The sequence below is a fragment of the Cyprinodon tularosa genome, unplaced genomic scaffold, assembly GCF_016077235.1.
Source record: "Cyprinodon tularosa strain WSP-4 unplaced genomic scaffold, ASM1607723v1 ctg655, whole genome shotgun sequence".
NCBI lineage: Eukaryota > Metazoa > Chordata > Actinopteri > Cyprinodontiformes > Cyprinodontidae > Cyprinodon > Cyprinodon tularosa.
Window position 1 is genome coordinate 24,175 of NW_024039402.1, and position 16,663 is coordinate 40,837.

General features: G+C 36.3%; 1 protein-coding gene across 1 annotated transcript; it reads left to right on the top strand.

Annotated features, from left to right (window-relative positions):
- The first annotated feature begins 2,439 nt into the window (after window positions 1-2,439).
- Window positions 2,440-13,887, top strand: LOC119799233 (sodium-dependent neutral amino acid transporter B(0)AT1-like). The gene is made up of 12 exons (XM_038309042.1): window positions 2,440-2,869; window positions 3,345-3,485; window positions 4,227-4,364; window positions 4,484-4,665; window positions 4,763-4,873; window positions 8,838-8,950; window positions 9,040-9,168; window positions 9,241-9,397; window positions 9,486-9,690; window positions 9,789-9,948; window positions 13,089-13,251; window positions 13,366-13,887. The coding sequence occupies exons 1-12, from the start codon at window positions 2,671-2,673 to the stop codon at window positions 13,573-13,575; spliced, it is 1,908 nt and encodes a 635-aa protein (XP_038164970.1). The 5' UTR covers window positions 2,440-2,670; the 3' UTR covers window positions 13,576-13,887.
- The last annotated feature ends 2,776 nt before the right edge of the window (window positions 13,888-16,663 follow it).

Here is a 16,663-nt window from a genome sequence, read left to right on the forward strand (position 1 = left end):
ATGGATAATAAAATTAGGTCAAAAGCAATTTCATGGTCACTTCTTACATTTCTAATTTAGCAGCTGTTTCATTAACACCATGCTGCTTATAACTTTTAATTCAAATAAAACCTCTGCAGATAGAAACAGTCAAAATTAAAAACTAAAAAGCTTTCATTATTTCACGTTGACCTTTTAGAGAAACTCGGTCATGCATCATGCAGCATAATATCCGTTTCGATCCTGTTTGATTTTTGAAGTTAATGGATTACAAAATGATAAACAAAACTGAGATTTGCCCTTATGTCTTTGTCATCATGACGTAGGGAAAAAATGTACCACCGATTGTATATTCCCTGGTATCAGGCCAAAACCAGAATTACAGATGATTTGCATTTAGCACCTGTAGAAGTTTACTGAAACCATTAGAGGTTGATTATTGTCCCCATTTTCTGGGACACTGTCTAAAACTGTCTTTAAAGGGAACATTTACAAGGACCATAAAGCGGTGCGTCATTCACTGTTTCCACATCGGTTTGTGGATCTGGCCTATCGAAGGTCACTCTCAGTTAACTGTATGAACTTTCAGCTTCAAACCAGCTCCACCTGCATCATCCTGCCTGATAATAAAGACATTTTGCACACGTTTCTTCACTAGCAGCTTTACTGAATGAAAATCTACCCTATATTAGATAATACAGTTATATTCATACTTACAAGGAAATGTAAATAAATTACAAATATACTGTATAATGTTTGTCAATCAAGTTTATGTCATAGTTAGCATTAACTTCCTTTTAATTAACACGGTAACTCCCTTTATTTTGTAGAACCATAAGATCTTTGATGGACAATCTTTCCCGTTGCCTTCATGAACCCCTCAAGAGACAGCAGAGCTGCGACTCAGTGTCCTCCTCTGTCATCATCGGGTGTGCTTTATATTTGCAAATGTGAAGATTTTACATGGTCATTTTTAAGGGGAGTTGATGGCCTGGTGGACACACCAGTGCGCTTGTGCTCTGAGAAGGTTGCAAGTACTCGGGTTCGATCCCCACAACCTGCTCTCTGGGTTCCTGAGCAAGACCCTTAACCCTGCACAGTGGAAGCTCACTGCTGCCCAAGGGGATGGGTTAAATGCAGAGGTGTTGTTTCTCCAGTGTGAGATCTTTTCCCCCCCCCTTTTTTTAAACAGATTTTTCCTTTTTTTTGGCAACAGATCTGTTGAGAGTTCAATGGTAAATGGACTATAGTTAGAAAGTCATGGGAAAAAATGTAGTTACACTCTTTGCTTTTAATGCACGTGGAACCAGTTTTAGCAGCAAAAGCTGAATCTATATAAATTATACAAATTTATCACAGCAGTGTGGATCGTTTATTTAGAAATCAGACTTTTTTTTTTTTTTGCAAATCTTATTTTAAAAAAGAGTATCAGTTTTTCAATCGGATTGACACATTGACTAGACCAGTGCAAGACTTTGACTCCCCTTCAAACCTTCTAATGTAGATTTGTTCTGGTTTAAGATTTTCTTTTGACTAAACTTTTGTCAAACCTAACCTGCCCAACACATGGCCTAATATTTTTCATGATCCTTCTGAAATTTCTCATTTTTCACCTAAAATTTTTAATACTTAGTAGTTGTTTTTTTTAAAATAACATTTAGTCAAGTATGTAACTATTATGTCTTTTGTCAACTTATTTACACACAAATTTTCCGACTGTTGGATAAAGAAGGCATTTCAAAAACCATCAGTCCTCCACAGTTGTGCTCAACAGCTGGTTTAAGTAGTTTGTGCTAACAATTATCCTTTTTTTTATCCTAACTACTGTCATGCACAAAGTGCTTCTTGCAAAAGGCTAATTTACAACTAGTAAATTTATGTTTTTTTTTTACCTCAAGCATTTAAACACAAAAAAAACATGAAATGCTGAAAAATAGATGTTTTTATGAACAGTTATATTTTGTAATATTGATAAAATCATGAATTTATTGGTTAACAAACTTAGAATATGACTTTTATAGACTGATAATGCAGATTACCCTCACCACAACTGCCAACATTGGTAAGTTTTTGTTATTTATTTAAGTGGAGGGAGCCGCCGAAAACATAGAAATGCATTTGACTTTACAATATGGATAAATCTAAATGAATGCAGCGTAAAGTAGCCTGGATAAGCGCTGAGTTTAAGTCACAAGACAATATTTCTTGAATTTGTTTTTACAATGTTTCAAAGAAACCAAAATGTATTTCTTAAATGTCTTAGCGACGTCTTTATTCCTTTCATGATTAGCCTTAATGAACTCTCAAAGAGCAAACTCATCAGAGGGAAAACGTAGCTGACAGCAGCTCCTGTGATGCATTAACCATTATCAATCAGGTTGCGTATTTTTTTTTTCTCTGTACAATCCTGCTGACTTTGCATAATGCAACACAGAAAGCAATGAGCTACTGATAACTGCAGTTTAGGTGCCAGATGTAACAGTAAATACCTCAGCAACCCTTCCAAGGACAGTCAGAAGGAGCAGGGGACTGGGAGGGAGAGAGTCAGTAACTGTGTGCAAAGAAAAGGTTGTTTCAGAAAAGGACACTGCAGCTGGAGAGTTTACAAAAGAAACAAGTGGTTATCAAAGTGAGATTTAGAAGCTACATTTTTGAATATTGTTTCCAGTGAAGTTTACGAAAAGAGCCACCATGAAGTTCAAATTACCAAACCCGGGACTGGATGATAGAATCCCTTCGCACGCTGACCTGGAGAGGATGGAGAAGGAAGAGGCTGGGGATAGACCCCAGTGGGACAACAAAGCCCAGTATCTGCTCACCTGTGTGGGCTTCTGTGTGGGACTCGGGAACGTCTGGAGGTTCCCATACCTCTGTCAAAGTCACGGTGGAGGTAAGAGATGAGTCGTAAGATCAATATTTTGGCAGAACTACAATAAAGTTTCCCTTCATGGGGAAATTTTATGTATTATGAATTAGATATCAATTAAACAGTAATTCTGAATTATTTTAACACCTTTATTATAAGATTTATAGTTTCTTAGGTGTATCATGTTTTTGTGGAACAAAATAATTACATATTAAAGTCAGAAAACTCTGCCCTTTTTTTTCTAAATGAATGTGCATCATAAATCTATTTAAACTAAAATAAATCATTGAGTGCATTTCTTCCTTCAGAAAAAGAATGTAAATCATCATTTCTAAAATGAATTTTAACGTTTCGTATGCTTGTACACCTTATGGCTTTTTTTTTATAGTGTTTCCCGTTTGTGCGCCCGACTGCTAATAATTTACTTTCTCTTGTTAAAATGCAACAAATTTTGAAATGCTAATTAGAAACATACAAAATGTGAATGTTTTACTTCCAGGAGCGTTTATGATTCCATTCCTCATCCTTCTGGTTTTGGAGGGAATCCCGCTGCTGCACTTAGAGTTTGCCATCGGTCAGCGGCTGAGGAAGGGCAGCGTGGGCGTATGGAGATCCATCAACCCTTACCTGGCAGGAGTTGGTGGGTATAAATAAACTAATAAAGCAACGGTTAACACTTGATGCTGTGCTTATTTTCAGTTAACAGCACCTGAATATAAGCACCTTTTAAAATCCCTACTTTATATTTTTTCATTTATTACTTAATCAATATTCTTAAGCAATTTATATCAACTTATTTTCCTTACTAGTTTATTGTTTCTGATTATTAAGTGGATGAATGATTGTATACATGCTAAAATCTCAAGTATAATTTTATATAATGGTAGATTGATTTTAGAGCCTTATAATAAAGTTTCATTAATTGTTATTTTTAACATGATTGGGTCCACATTACCCTAATTAAATAAGATCACTCGCTCTTATAGAGAAAAAAAAGTAAAATCTGAACTTCCAAATTTTCTTTTTCATAGTAATCAGTAAAGCAGTGGTTACCAAAGCGGGTATACAACTTTTCCTGTTTGAGGAAATAACGCCTGGTTAGTAAGAAACGATGGACGGACGAATATGGACATATGGATGGATAATTGCTGGCCCTACTTTTATCCAGTAAAATAATAATTCTACCTCAGTAGATTCTTTGAACTATGTTTTTAAATTTGCCATAAATGAAAGAGATGCTAAAATATTTACTTGATAAGGAATACTTTTTTTCCCTGCAGCTCCAGAGCTCTGCACACTTTTACCATGATGGGTTAAAATGGTGGCTAGTGTAACCCTCACTATATACTGTTGTGATTCCTTTCTCTTTAATCTGTTTCAGGTATTGCCTCCATGCTTGTATCGTTTTTGGTCGGGGTGTACTACAACACCATTATGGCCTGGATCATGTGGTATCTCTTCAACTCCTTTCAGGATCCTCTGCCCTGGAGCCAGTGTCCACTCAATGCTAACAAGACAGGTAGGGCTTGATGTAGAGGAGCCATTTGCTTTTATGGCTCGGGGTAAAACATTTCCATCCTAGTTTGTTGACACTTGTTTTCCATCCGACTGATCATGAATTTTATCGACCCATTTAAGGATATGTGGAGGAGTGCTCACGAAGCACCACTACTGACTACTTCTGGTACAGAGAAACTCTGAACACTTCAACAGCTATTGATGAGTCTGGAGGTCTGCAGTGGTGGATAGTTTTGGCTCTCATAGCTGCGTGGACTGTGCTCTATGTTTGCTGCATCAGGGGCATTGAGACTACTGGCAAGGTCTGAAGGCCATATTAAGTCTGACAAATTTGCTGTAGTGATTCCATTATCATTGTTCAAACAACCATAATCTACATGTTGACCATTCTCTTTTAAGGCTGTGTACATCACCTCCACTCTGCCATATCTCGTCCTCACCATCTTTCTGATCAGGGGACTGACCCTAAAAGGCTCTACCGATGGAATTAAGTACCTCTTCACGCCTAATGTAAGCAATGTCATAACTTATTAATAGAAAAAGACGTTGACCGTTCCTTGAAAATCTGCTGACTGACTTTCTCTCAAGGAAATAGTTGTCCTCATTGCGTTGCTGAATCTCCCTTTTGGCAATGCTTGCATTCTCTTTGGCCAAAGGTCTTTTTTACTGGTCTAAAGTTCTTTACTAAAATCTTAGAGTTATTTTAGTTTGTTTTTTTTGCCCCGTGTCCTTGTAAAATGCTGGTAAATTATTGGGTAAACAGTGCCCTAATTTTTTACTTTGAGATGATCTGCTTGTTACAGTTAACACTTAATTCTCTTTCCATGGACATTGGAATAAACCAGGGAAGAATTTGGGCTTTGATTCTGGCAGCTACTTTACTGTTGGCATCCCAATGTCTAATCCTTATTTTGCCATTTTGTCCCAAACTCCTACTATTTCACAAGCATAAAATTCCCACCTATGTACAGTACTTAGCTAAATATACAGTAGTTGATTATGTAGAGAAACTTGCACAGTAGGTAAGCTTAAATCGCAGGAATATAATCTTAATTAAGTTAAGTTAATTCTAGGTTATTTTTTTAAGATTTAAAATATGACATATTTCCTTTGGGCTTTTAATCCACAGGTGAATTAATCATTCCTTATTTTTTGTAGTCTATTTGGATAAATGGAAGGGGAAAAAAAACACATAACAACTGAATGAAATGTTAATAAATGAAAGTTTAGTCATGGAAAGTTGTTTTTTTATTTATTGTCCCACTGATTAAAGATTTTTGAAGTATTATGATCCCTGAACAGAAAAGTAGCCAATAGTAGTTTAGTAAAGTGGGTGAAGGTTGGGAAAAACTCAAACTAATTTCTTTTAAATATATATATATATAAAATATTATGTGCCAGGAAGATTTAAATAGGAAAGAGAAAAATGGCTGACACTCTACCACCTGTAATTTTAGAGGGTGTTTTCTCCTAATTTCTAGCAAGCCTGTTTTGTTTTCATGCTTGTCAATACCTAATACATGAATGTACATGGCTGGTTGATTTAAAAAATATCCCTATGGAGAAGTAGAGAATAAAAAGTAACATTATAAGGAAGGTCTCCGTTAAATATTGTAATAATGTTTTGCTTCAGACTCCTAAGTAGAAAGAAAAGGACATCACTAATGAGTTGACTATTGTTATTCACGAGTAGCTAAACCAAAATTGGCAATGCAACCTGATAACATATTTGAGAGATATGGGTAAAAAGATAACTGACTTAGCTGCTTACATGTGTACTATAAATACCTTTAGATGGCCATATTGGATTTTATACTTGAAGATGGAGCTTGTGTTTGACAAGAAATAAATATGAATATTTCAGGCACCAAGTTCAAACTTAAAACAGCATTCAGTTAATCTACATGCCTGAAAAGAAGAAATTCCCAGCATATTTTATGAGTTATTTCAATACATATGTATGAGTTTAAACAGATACAGGTTGCCAGCTGCAACCTTATATTTGCAAAATGACCATAAAAAGGCTGTTGATCTTATCTTATTCCTGGAAATAGACTCTATTTTCATCATGTCTATTTTTGCCTTTACCATAGGATAATCTGAATGTACGGTAAAAGGTCCTAGGGTAGTTGAAAAGATAAGATAACTGGTATAAGATAAAAACCTAAGATAAAGGTAAACATAAAGGTTTTAACAAACTTCATTCCAAAACTGATCAAAGCTGATAAAGTGCACATTGTTTTTAAAGATTTACCCATCTGTACATGTTGTAAGATAAACCAATATATTGGTAATTACCTGGTGATTTCCACCATAAGCCTTTCATATCTCTGCAGTCTTGATTGCTCTACCAAGGGAGATTTCTTACTAAGTGTGTATCGAATTGAATCCATTTTGGGACATTTCATTCCCGTTTTGACAACCAGAAATTTTAAGTAATTTTTTCATATGTACTCATAATATGCAGAACGTTAATTCCAACAGAATAAAATCTACCTTTAATAGGTTGGCTTGATACTCATTTCATTAGAGTGTAATGGCCCCCAAATGATTTGGCATCAGAGTGAAATGAAATCATAAAATAGAGTTCAATGTTTTATAAAATGAAATGCAATACAGTTAAAATACAAATTAAATTTATTACTATTTAGTTCACAATTATTAAAAAGATAATTCACCTCAAAGGTGAGAACATATGTCAAAAAATGTAAATATGAGAGGAAAAAATGGCAGCTTATGCATTTGAGATGGGTCTACAAATCAGCAAAATGAAGTCAATTAGGAAGAAATGCTGCTAATGCTATTTAGCAAATGCATACACTGGTAAAACTTATCTGTGAACAATGATGCTCCAATAACAAAGGCAGAGTTTGCATTTTACATTCTAAGATTCTGATCTTGGGAAGGTTTACGTGTCTTTAATCATAGTCATCTTCCACTTTAACGGGGACCGGGCTGCAGTCTCAGCGGTCACAGCAGAGACTCCAAGACTTTGGTATCCCCAGACACCTCCTCCCGCTCTGTTGGGGGATGCCTGAGCCCAGCTGAGAGACATTGTCCCTCCTTTGTATCCTGGGTCGTCCCCTGGGCCTCCTCCCGTTGGACAAGCCTGGAACACCTCCTACGTGAGGCGTCCAGGGGGAATCCGAAAAAGATGTCCGAGTCACCTCAGCTGACTGCACTCGATGTGACGCGGCTCTTCTCCAAACCTCTCCTGAAAGGAGTCACCCTGAGGAGAACTTTTATCAGCTTGTTTTAGATGCATTTCAGCGGCTTATATCGGGCAACACTGTTCTTTCTGTCATGATCCAGATTTCATGACCATAGTTGAGGGTAGGAACGTAGACCTACTGGTAAATCAAGAACTTTGCCTTTGCTTCAGCACGACAGGCTGGTGCAGGTCTACATTATAGTAGTAGACGCATTGATCCTTCTATCGATCTCCCACTCCATTCTCCCCTCACTATTGAACAGGACAACATACTTAAACTCCTGCAACTGTTTTTGGCATTTACTTAATCATATTTGGTTATTTTTACAGTTTTTTAATGTTAACAACATTTTTAATGTTAACTAAATATGATTGAGTAGGTGCCAAAAACTTTGCATTATTTATTTCAGCAGGACCTCTCCTCCAATCTGAATGTGACAACCAACTTTTCCATACGTGTCTTTAAACCGGTGCAAACGTGTTTGTTCTACCAGAACAAATCTTCAAAGAAGGTGCAAAGTGATTTGCCAAAGCAAGCATAAACCTTTTTTTTTGCCTGTGTTCCTTCATCACTATACAGGACTTATTTTAATGACCAAACTGCTCAATTTAATGGACGGGGGATATACCTATTTAAACAGTTACCATGTGCAAAGTGTCTCACAAAAACATTTACCAGGAGAGCATAAAGTTTGTATGCAATTAAACATTTTTAATATGTATATAAAAGCAATAGAATATTAGAAAAGACTGCAAAGGAGGAGAGGGGTGAAAGTGCTCAACAGGGATTTTTTTTTTTTTTTACTCCCTTGATTCAATAATGCACAGTTCTCTTTTTTACACTTACACCTGTTTTAAGATTTCTTTTTTATATATATTTAACTTTTGTTATTTTTATCATTTATGTTTTTGTTTTGTTCTTAGCTCTATATATGCTATCTGTGTACGGTGTTCTAAAATATTTACCACAATAATAGCTATTTTCTAAATATTTTCCTTAACTTTTACCCCAACTACGTGACTTAGAACATCATCTTTCTATCAGCTCACTGTAGAACAGGCAAGCTGCTCATTTAAATGGGAGGAAACAAAACGGTTTGCACGTCTTTAACGTTTCCAAGCAATCTTTGTAGATTACCTGAGCCACACCCACTTATTGCACATAGTAAAACTAATTAGAGTGCGCAATAGTACTTTTGAATCTTTGAACATTAGGTTGGAAATGATAGTTGTTTTTAATAATAATCAGTTTTTTTTCCCCAGGTAGATGAGTTAATGAACCCTGCAACATGGCTGGATGCAGGAGCCCAGGTATTCTACTCCTTTTCCCTGGCTTTTGGTGGTCTCATCTCTTTCTCCAGTTACAACTCGGTGCAGTAAGTGAGTTTTTGGGTGCATAAAAACAAGGAGGCAGCCTGTTCTCCAGCACCAATGTACAGAACTTACCTCACAATTTGCTTTTTAGCAACAACTGTGAAATGGATGCTGTTCTCATCTCCATCATCAACGGCTGCACCTCCGTGTACTCAGCAACGGTCATCTACTCCATCATTGGCTTCAGGGCCACACAGAAATTCGACGACTGCACGGGACAGTAAGTTCAATATTTCAAAGCTAATATTCCCTGATTTGTATGGAACTCAATTGATACTAAACATGTTTACAGGAATATCTTGAAGCTCATGAATGCCTTTAACTACCCTGAGAACAACATCACAGAAAATAACTACGACACAGTTCTGACTCATCTAAATAATACAAACCCTGATATCATCCAAGGATTAAACTTACAGACCTGCGATATGCAGAAATTCCTCAGTCAGGTCAGAAAACGTTGGTAATTCTTCATTTTATTCAAAAACATGACAGAGTGGTATTCATAGCTGATTAATTGGGGCCTGCATTACTTAGGGTGTGGAAGGAACAGGACTGGCCTTCATCGTGTTCACAGAAGCTATCATAAAGATGCCAGTTTCTCCTCTTTGGGCCGTTCTTTTCTTCGTCATGCTCTTCTGTCTTGGCCTCTCAACAATGTTTGGAAGCATTGAGGGCGTTATAGCTCCTCTGCTGGACCTTAAACTGCTACCCAGAACTTGGCCCAAAGAAGTCATCAGTGGTAATTTTCTTTTATTTTTATTTTTTCTAAACATTATAAATAAAATTTTCTCCATGTATCCAATGACAATAGGGTAACAAATTGCATTTTGTTTTTAGGTCTCACATGCCTGGTATCTTTGGCTCTTGGACTTATATTTGCCCTTCAATCTGGGAACTACTGGTTGGCTCTGTTTGACAACTTTGCAGGCTCCATTCCCCTTCTGGTTATTGGATTTTTTGAAATGATTGCAGTTGTCTACATCTATGGCATGGATAGGTGAGTCACATAATAGTTTTTTTCTCACGTAGCCAGAACCTTTAACCTTAATTTGGGTGCTTAAACTAGTGAAGTAGTTGTAGTCATAATAAAGCTGAGTAATGCATAACCATTTTATAAAATGTTATGCCATTTCAACTGATAGTTTGTATTTCTGGTGAGAAACCATTAACTTCACTTTACCTAGAGTTAAACATCCCTTTTCATAAAACCCCCCTGAATACATCAAGTCAAAGCCTTATTAGCTGGCTATATGGAAATAGGTGTGTCCAGTGCTGCAACTCCATGAGCAAGGGTTCCATTACCATCAATGATTTCAGAGTTTCAGCATAGCAGTGTCTATAAGAGCAATGTGGTTTTCCCATTGTGGACATCTCAGATATCAAATGGAGAAAATCACTGAGGTGCTTCTGGTTCTTAAGCTTATTTTACATTAATAATGGGCTAAGATCATCATTGCTACATTTATAGCAAAAAACTATTGAGCTTTTGGGATATGATAGGCTACAAATCCTTTATCTACGGTCAATAATTTGGACCAGAGTGAAATATCGGCTCATGTCAAAAGCATAATTTATTTACTATTTAAAATAATTAGAGTTTAAATGTATGTCAATGTATATTTATGGTTCAGAAAGTCAAATTTTTTACTTAATACAAATGAGAAGGAATCGGTTTAAATCAAAGTTTGAGTTCAACTGATAAATACAGCTGTAAGAACTTGGTGTTAATTTATTTTCAAAGTGGTTCAATGTAACATTTATTTAGTCTAGGCTTATTTATGTTGATCCATTTCAGGCAGCAGTCTTAACAAGCCTTGATTCTTCTAAAAGAACAGTAAGGGAATTACCAAATGGGTTTGGTAAGCAGGGAAAAAGAAGCAGAACAGAAAAAATAATGGTAGTAATAGCATTAATGACATATCTAGTTAATGTGTTACTATAAGGAACTATTGTTTAGCATATATTAGATTTGAATGAAGTGACATATTGAGGCAAATTTCTCTGAGTGAATGTTTACAATGAGAGAGACAAGAGAACATTTCTATAAAGTGAGGAACATGTGTATTGAACATAAAAAGTCAGGACATAGCAACAAAAATTGCCACTCAGCTAAACTTACCCGCTTCTCCAGCCATGGCAAGGGATTAAAAAGGCTACAGTACAACAACTAGAGAAATGACAAACATGTCTGGGCAAGCCCTTAACTTATCTTTATTTCTAAAGATCACTGACAGCATTTTTATAGTGTTAGATTATGCTTCTCCAATTTGTGATTCATTCATTGTAAGTCTGTTAAGCCTCTTTCCCACTGAAAATACCACGTTGATCTGGGTTTTTCTAACATGGGTCAACCCGCTAACAATCGGCATTTGGCTCCCTTCCCACTGGCAAAAAAAGTCGTGTCTAACACCTACATGGCACGCTGCGTGGTCTCTGTCCCCCTGCTGTGTGTCTGATGACACCATCACGTTAGGTTAGCTTTCATGATGTCACCCGTGTGACAGAAATCAGGAAAGTAAACAATGGAGATCAACATGTAAGGAAGCCAGGGCATAATAAGTGTGCTTTATTGTTTCGCTGTTTATTCTGTCCGAATCCCTCTTACTGCACCATGTTTATCGAATGTAAACGGAGGTGTTTAAGCTTGTTATATCAGAAGTGAGTAGCGTGTTGACACCCGTACGTTGCGTTCAGTAGTGTGATGTAATTTAGTGGATCAATCCGTGTCTGGTTTTCCCACAGCCTGCCAATCAGAGCCGAGGCGATTTTAATGCGGGTCGTTTGACCCAGGTAGAGATGTGTCGGTGAGCTGTTCCCACTGCCACCAAATGCCACTTGTTCCCGGGTTTTACTGGTTTTTCGGCCGGTGGGAAAGGAGTACATGAGGTTTATATAACCAGGTATCTTCTTCGACAAGTAAGCCATTGTGGGTTTAATATATTTTTGTTAGACTTAAGCCAGAGATGAGGTGAAAATTTAATGTTCTTAAGATGGTGCAGTACGCACAAACACACTCACAGCGGATGGGTTAAGCTCTAATTTGACCAACCAATCACATTGTAATTTTGGATATTTAGATGTTGTGGTATTTTTAAGTCTTGCAGAGAACAACAAAGCCCTGTGTAGAAGCTGGTATCTTTTAATGAACCCCCGACTGATATATATATTATAGGCGCTCTTATTTTCAAATGAGAAGGGAAACAGTGGAGCAGTTGTAATGACAGAATAGGCAGAAAAAAGATGATATTAGGTGTATTCGAACATACTTACAAAATAATGAAAACAGCTTGTTAGGACTTTAAAACCTTTTCTCTGGGTTATTGGTCCTTAGAAAAATTACCAGTGATATTTTGAACGCTCCATTTCCATTCAATCTGGACTGCGTTATATAATAGACTAAATTTCTTATTCTGTTTGTAAGAATGTATAGGGAGAAATAGGAACATGAATTGGATTATTCTACTCTGATTACAGAATCATCAAAACAGTTTTTGCGATTTGCAAAACAGTTTTTTTGCCAAAATTTAAAGTGCTTGATCTACTTAACTGTTGACCATGAGGCTTGTTGGCTGTACATTTCCCTTTTCATTTTTTGCAGGGGGGGTCCTGTGAATGCCCACAGTGTATCATTTACATGGCCAAAGTTAAACGAGCTATTATAAAAGGGCAAAGACAGGTTCCAGACCAAACTGGTGTCTATCATTCAGTCAAAGGGTTTTACAGTTCAAACAAAGCAGGAAGTAGCATAGCGTCATTCTTCTCTCAAAGTGGTGATAATGTGTGAGAGTCAGCAGAGTACAGATAAGAAAAAGAACAGAACGTGTCTTGTGGCTATTTTGGGAATGTGGAAAATATGATTAGAGTTTTGTTTTGTCTCCTAAACCAGGCTATGAGGGGAGAAAATCTAAATTTGTAGCTGTAACAAAAAACATAATAAACATTTTACAATGTAATATCTTATGTTTTATTCATATACTAATATTGAACGAAAGGCTGATTGCATCAAATTTATCTGTTGAACAAATATTTAAACCCACGTTTTTCAAAGACATTTTATTGCATCAAACAATAAGATAATTTTTTATGATTTCCTATCCTCTCATCTTATTGCATTTCTGTGTTATTGCTTTGAAACAGGTTTAACAAGGACATGGAGTTCATGATTGGCCATAAACCCAACATCTTCTGGCAAGCAACGTGGAGAGTGATTAGCCCCGTCATCATGATTTTCATTCTGATTTTTTACTTTGTTACACAAGTCACCAAGAAATTCACCTATTTGGTCTGGGATGAGGAAGCGGTAAGTTCTGAGGCTTAAACGTTGCATGATAATAAACAACAACGATTCACATTTTCTTACCATTATTTGTGCTTATAGGCAAACACTGATTTGATCAATCTTATTGCCCCACAGGAGAACTTTCCTACCCTTGCTGAGCGCCCATACCCGTCATGGATCTCTGCCGTCATCTTTATCCTGGCTGGAATTCCCAGTTTAGCTATTCCCATCTTTGCCCTTTATAAGCTTATACAGAGAAAATGCTGCAAAAAGAAGGGTTACAACGATGACAGCGTGGACACAATATCTGCCAAAATTCAAATGAGTGACAAAATGAAGTTTTAGTTAAATGTTCTTATTTTGGATGTTTAATATCAATGAACTTTTAAATTATGTTTGACTTGGTGCTTTGTAATGATGCATCAATATGCTGATGACTGACTGTTATTTTTGAAAGGCAAAGTTAAAGATCTATACATACTCCACAAGAACAGAAATTTTTTTTTCTCCCTTCCAGGGCATCAAGATAAAAAGAACAAAGTTCTTTTAGGATGTGACACTTCGTACTTTAACAGAACTTTTGTACAAAACTATCTTAAAATTTCTTTGACACCACCCATGAAAAAAGAACTACAAAAACAGGGCTGCAAGATCACAGTGATGTCATTTTGGGTTTTCAGCCCTGGTAGAAGGTTTAAAAAAGTCCTTATTGGTTGTTGTTTTTGTTAGAAAGTATCATATATCGTGACATTTAATGACTGCAGTAGATTTACAGCAAAATAAAACATTGTTTATATGCAATTATAATGAGAGCTTGCATCAGAATATGTGTACATCATTAGGACATTGGAACATGGCCAGCATGGGTTTGTATGTAAAATTTTACCTGTTAGAATCTCTTTCTCTTCTTTTCATTTTAGCACCATTTGACGTATCTCTGTATATTAGCAAAGAGTAAACCTTAAATTAAGCCACTCAGGTTCCTATGCCTTTTGGGAACACTTGTTTTTGTGAGCTTTTTTTACATCCTGATTCACTAAAATTTTACAGTCTTTGCTTGCCTCCCATGTGAAAGTGGGTTTCTATGTTTTGCTTTTTTTGCATGTTGTAGCTCCAAGACAGAGCAACTGTTTGTCCGGAGTGAACCTGACCGTATTCGCATTGGCTGCTGGAATAATGAGCTTGTTGAATAGAACCAAGAACAGAATTATCCATTTGCAGAACATGTGTCGATGAATAACATCATTTTTTATTTTTCAGGTAATATTGCTTAGGGGACTAATAATTGAGAATCCTTAGAATAAAGAAAATCATCAACCAGTAAAGGTCTGGAGACATCTTTAATTATAATCTGTTACTTTAAATTGAATTTAACACTGAAATAAAATGAGGCTTTTAAGCATCCATGTTATACATCTAAAAAAAAAAAAAGAAGATTTTTCCATTTTAAAATCTAAAGTGTTTTTTGAAGCAGGGAACAACAATCATTAAGTTTGGTGTATAGACAATTTCCTGACTCATATATTTATAAAACACCTGAACTGACCGTTTGTTATTTGTTTTTCTTTTGGCTTAATGAGAGAAGTGGGCTTTACGCTGCCCTGCAAGGCAGACAAAGCCATTCTCAGGCACATATCAAGGTGATCATACATGAGCCTGGATTGATATTTATATCTGACTATGGTAATGGTGGGAAATCCTGCTTGACAGAAGCAGGTTGAGCCAAACATACTCAAAATGTGCAGGGTCATCTTTGAGCACACCATTTCACTTTTCTTTCACCAGTTCACCGCAGTTCTTCCAGCAGTCCACACTTTCTTTCACTTTTTCTCATCGTCTTCTCCTTCTTTCCTATTGCCCGGCATTTAAAGGTTTGCCTGCTGTGTCTAAAAGTGGCTCGCAGCAGTAACCCAGACTGACAGCAGCTCATTGGCTAATTTGTATCACGTGTAGCCTGGTGCTGGACCCTCTGGAGGGCTTTACCATATAAACAGGAGAAGCGGCGCAAGTGAAATTAGACACTGTCGTCGGACAACATGCGGTAATCAATAAATGCTTTTCAATCAGGTTGGGTCCGGATTAGTCAGCTGGTGGGTCCGGATCCGGACCACGGTCCACTAATCCGTGAAATATACAGTAGATGTTTGAAAAATTCCAGACACTATTTTTGATTCACCGCAGTTTACTGGACGAGTCCGAATTTGAGAATAAGAATCATACGTTTTGAAGTTTTTTAATAAAGGTCATCTTTAAAGTACATAAAAGTTAATTAATAACTAGCGTTGCACCGATACCGATACCAGTATCGGACGGGGCCCTGATACTGCCCTAAAATGGTGGTATCGGTATCGGTGAGTACCAACAAATAGGGCACCGATACCATTTTGAGAGCCATAAGTTTATTCAACTATTGTCACCCACTCCTGGTAGGCAATAAAAAGTTCTACTGGATTCACTTTGTATTAGATTTTTTCCTGCTTCACAAAGGTAGGCAGCAGCTTGACAAAGCCATGATGGCAATTATTTTATATTATTATGGTATCGGTATCGGCCGATACTGCACAGCCAGGTATCGGGTATCGGGGCCAAAATATGGCATTGGCGCAACACTATTAATAACCATGTTATAACATAGTAATAACATAGCATGTTACACTATATTACTAGGCACAAGAAAAACTTTATGGAAATTTTTTGTAAGTGCTGTGCTTCAAATTTTAGGCAGAAATGTAAAGTTAGACTTCTTAGATTTCAAAGAGTTATTAGTAGGCAAATCAGTCATTTCACTGACAGCAATACACTTATGTGTTATTATCTAGTAAAATCTAGTTTATTACTTCTCATACAACAGAAAAACAAACCTAGAAGACAGCAAGCCAATCTACTTAACTAAACTGTTATTTATATGTCACTTGAGCTCAATTTTTTAATACTTTATTTACCTGATCATCATAAGTCACAATTTACTTTGTAAGCCATAGGTGGTGGCCAATAATAGAAACTTATATGGTAACCTAATGGTAATTACTCACCAAAAGTCTCCATTGTTACATGGTAACATGCAGTTGTAATAATTTCATGCAGGTAATTACTTTGAAATTACATACCTTAATTTTAGGGTAATTACCAAATTTTTTTTTTCTTGTTACCTAGTAATATACACTTTCTATTTTATTACTATGTTTTTACATTGTTATTGATATGCTGTAAAAACATTACCGAAACACCTAGCTGTATGCATACTTTTGACTTTAAACTACTACAAAACGTATATTTTTTTTATTCTATTAAATGTCAATGAACATTATGTTGGTATAATGCAGTTCACCTATATATGAATGGAATTCTGTTTAAAAAAAAGAAATGCTGCCAATTAGTTGAACGGGAAATCTGAATTGGCTTCATCTTTATGAACATATCAAACTTTTTAAGC

Excerpts from the sequence above, each read along its gene's own strand:
- LOC119799233 (XM_038309042.1), top strand. The coding sequence starts at position 2,671 with ATGAAGTTCAAATTACCAAACCCGGGACTGGATGATAGAATCCCTTCG. Across the intron at positions 4,874-8,837 it reads AGTACCTCTTCACGCCTAAT|GTAGATGAGTTAATGAACCC; the intron begins GTAAGCAATGTC and ends TTTTTTCCCCAG. Across the intron at positions 13,252-13,365 it reads TGGTCTGGGATGAGGAAGCG|GAGAACTTTCCTACCCTTGC; the intron begins GTAAGTTCTGAG and ends ATTGCCCCACAG.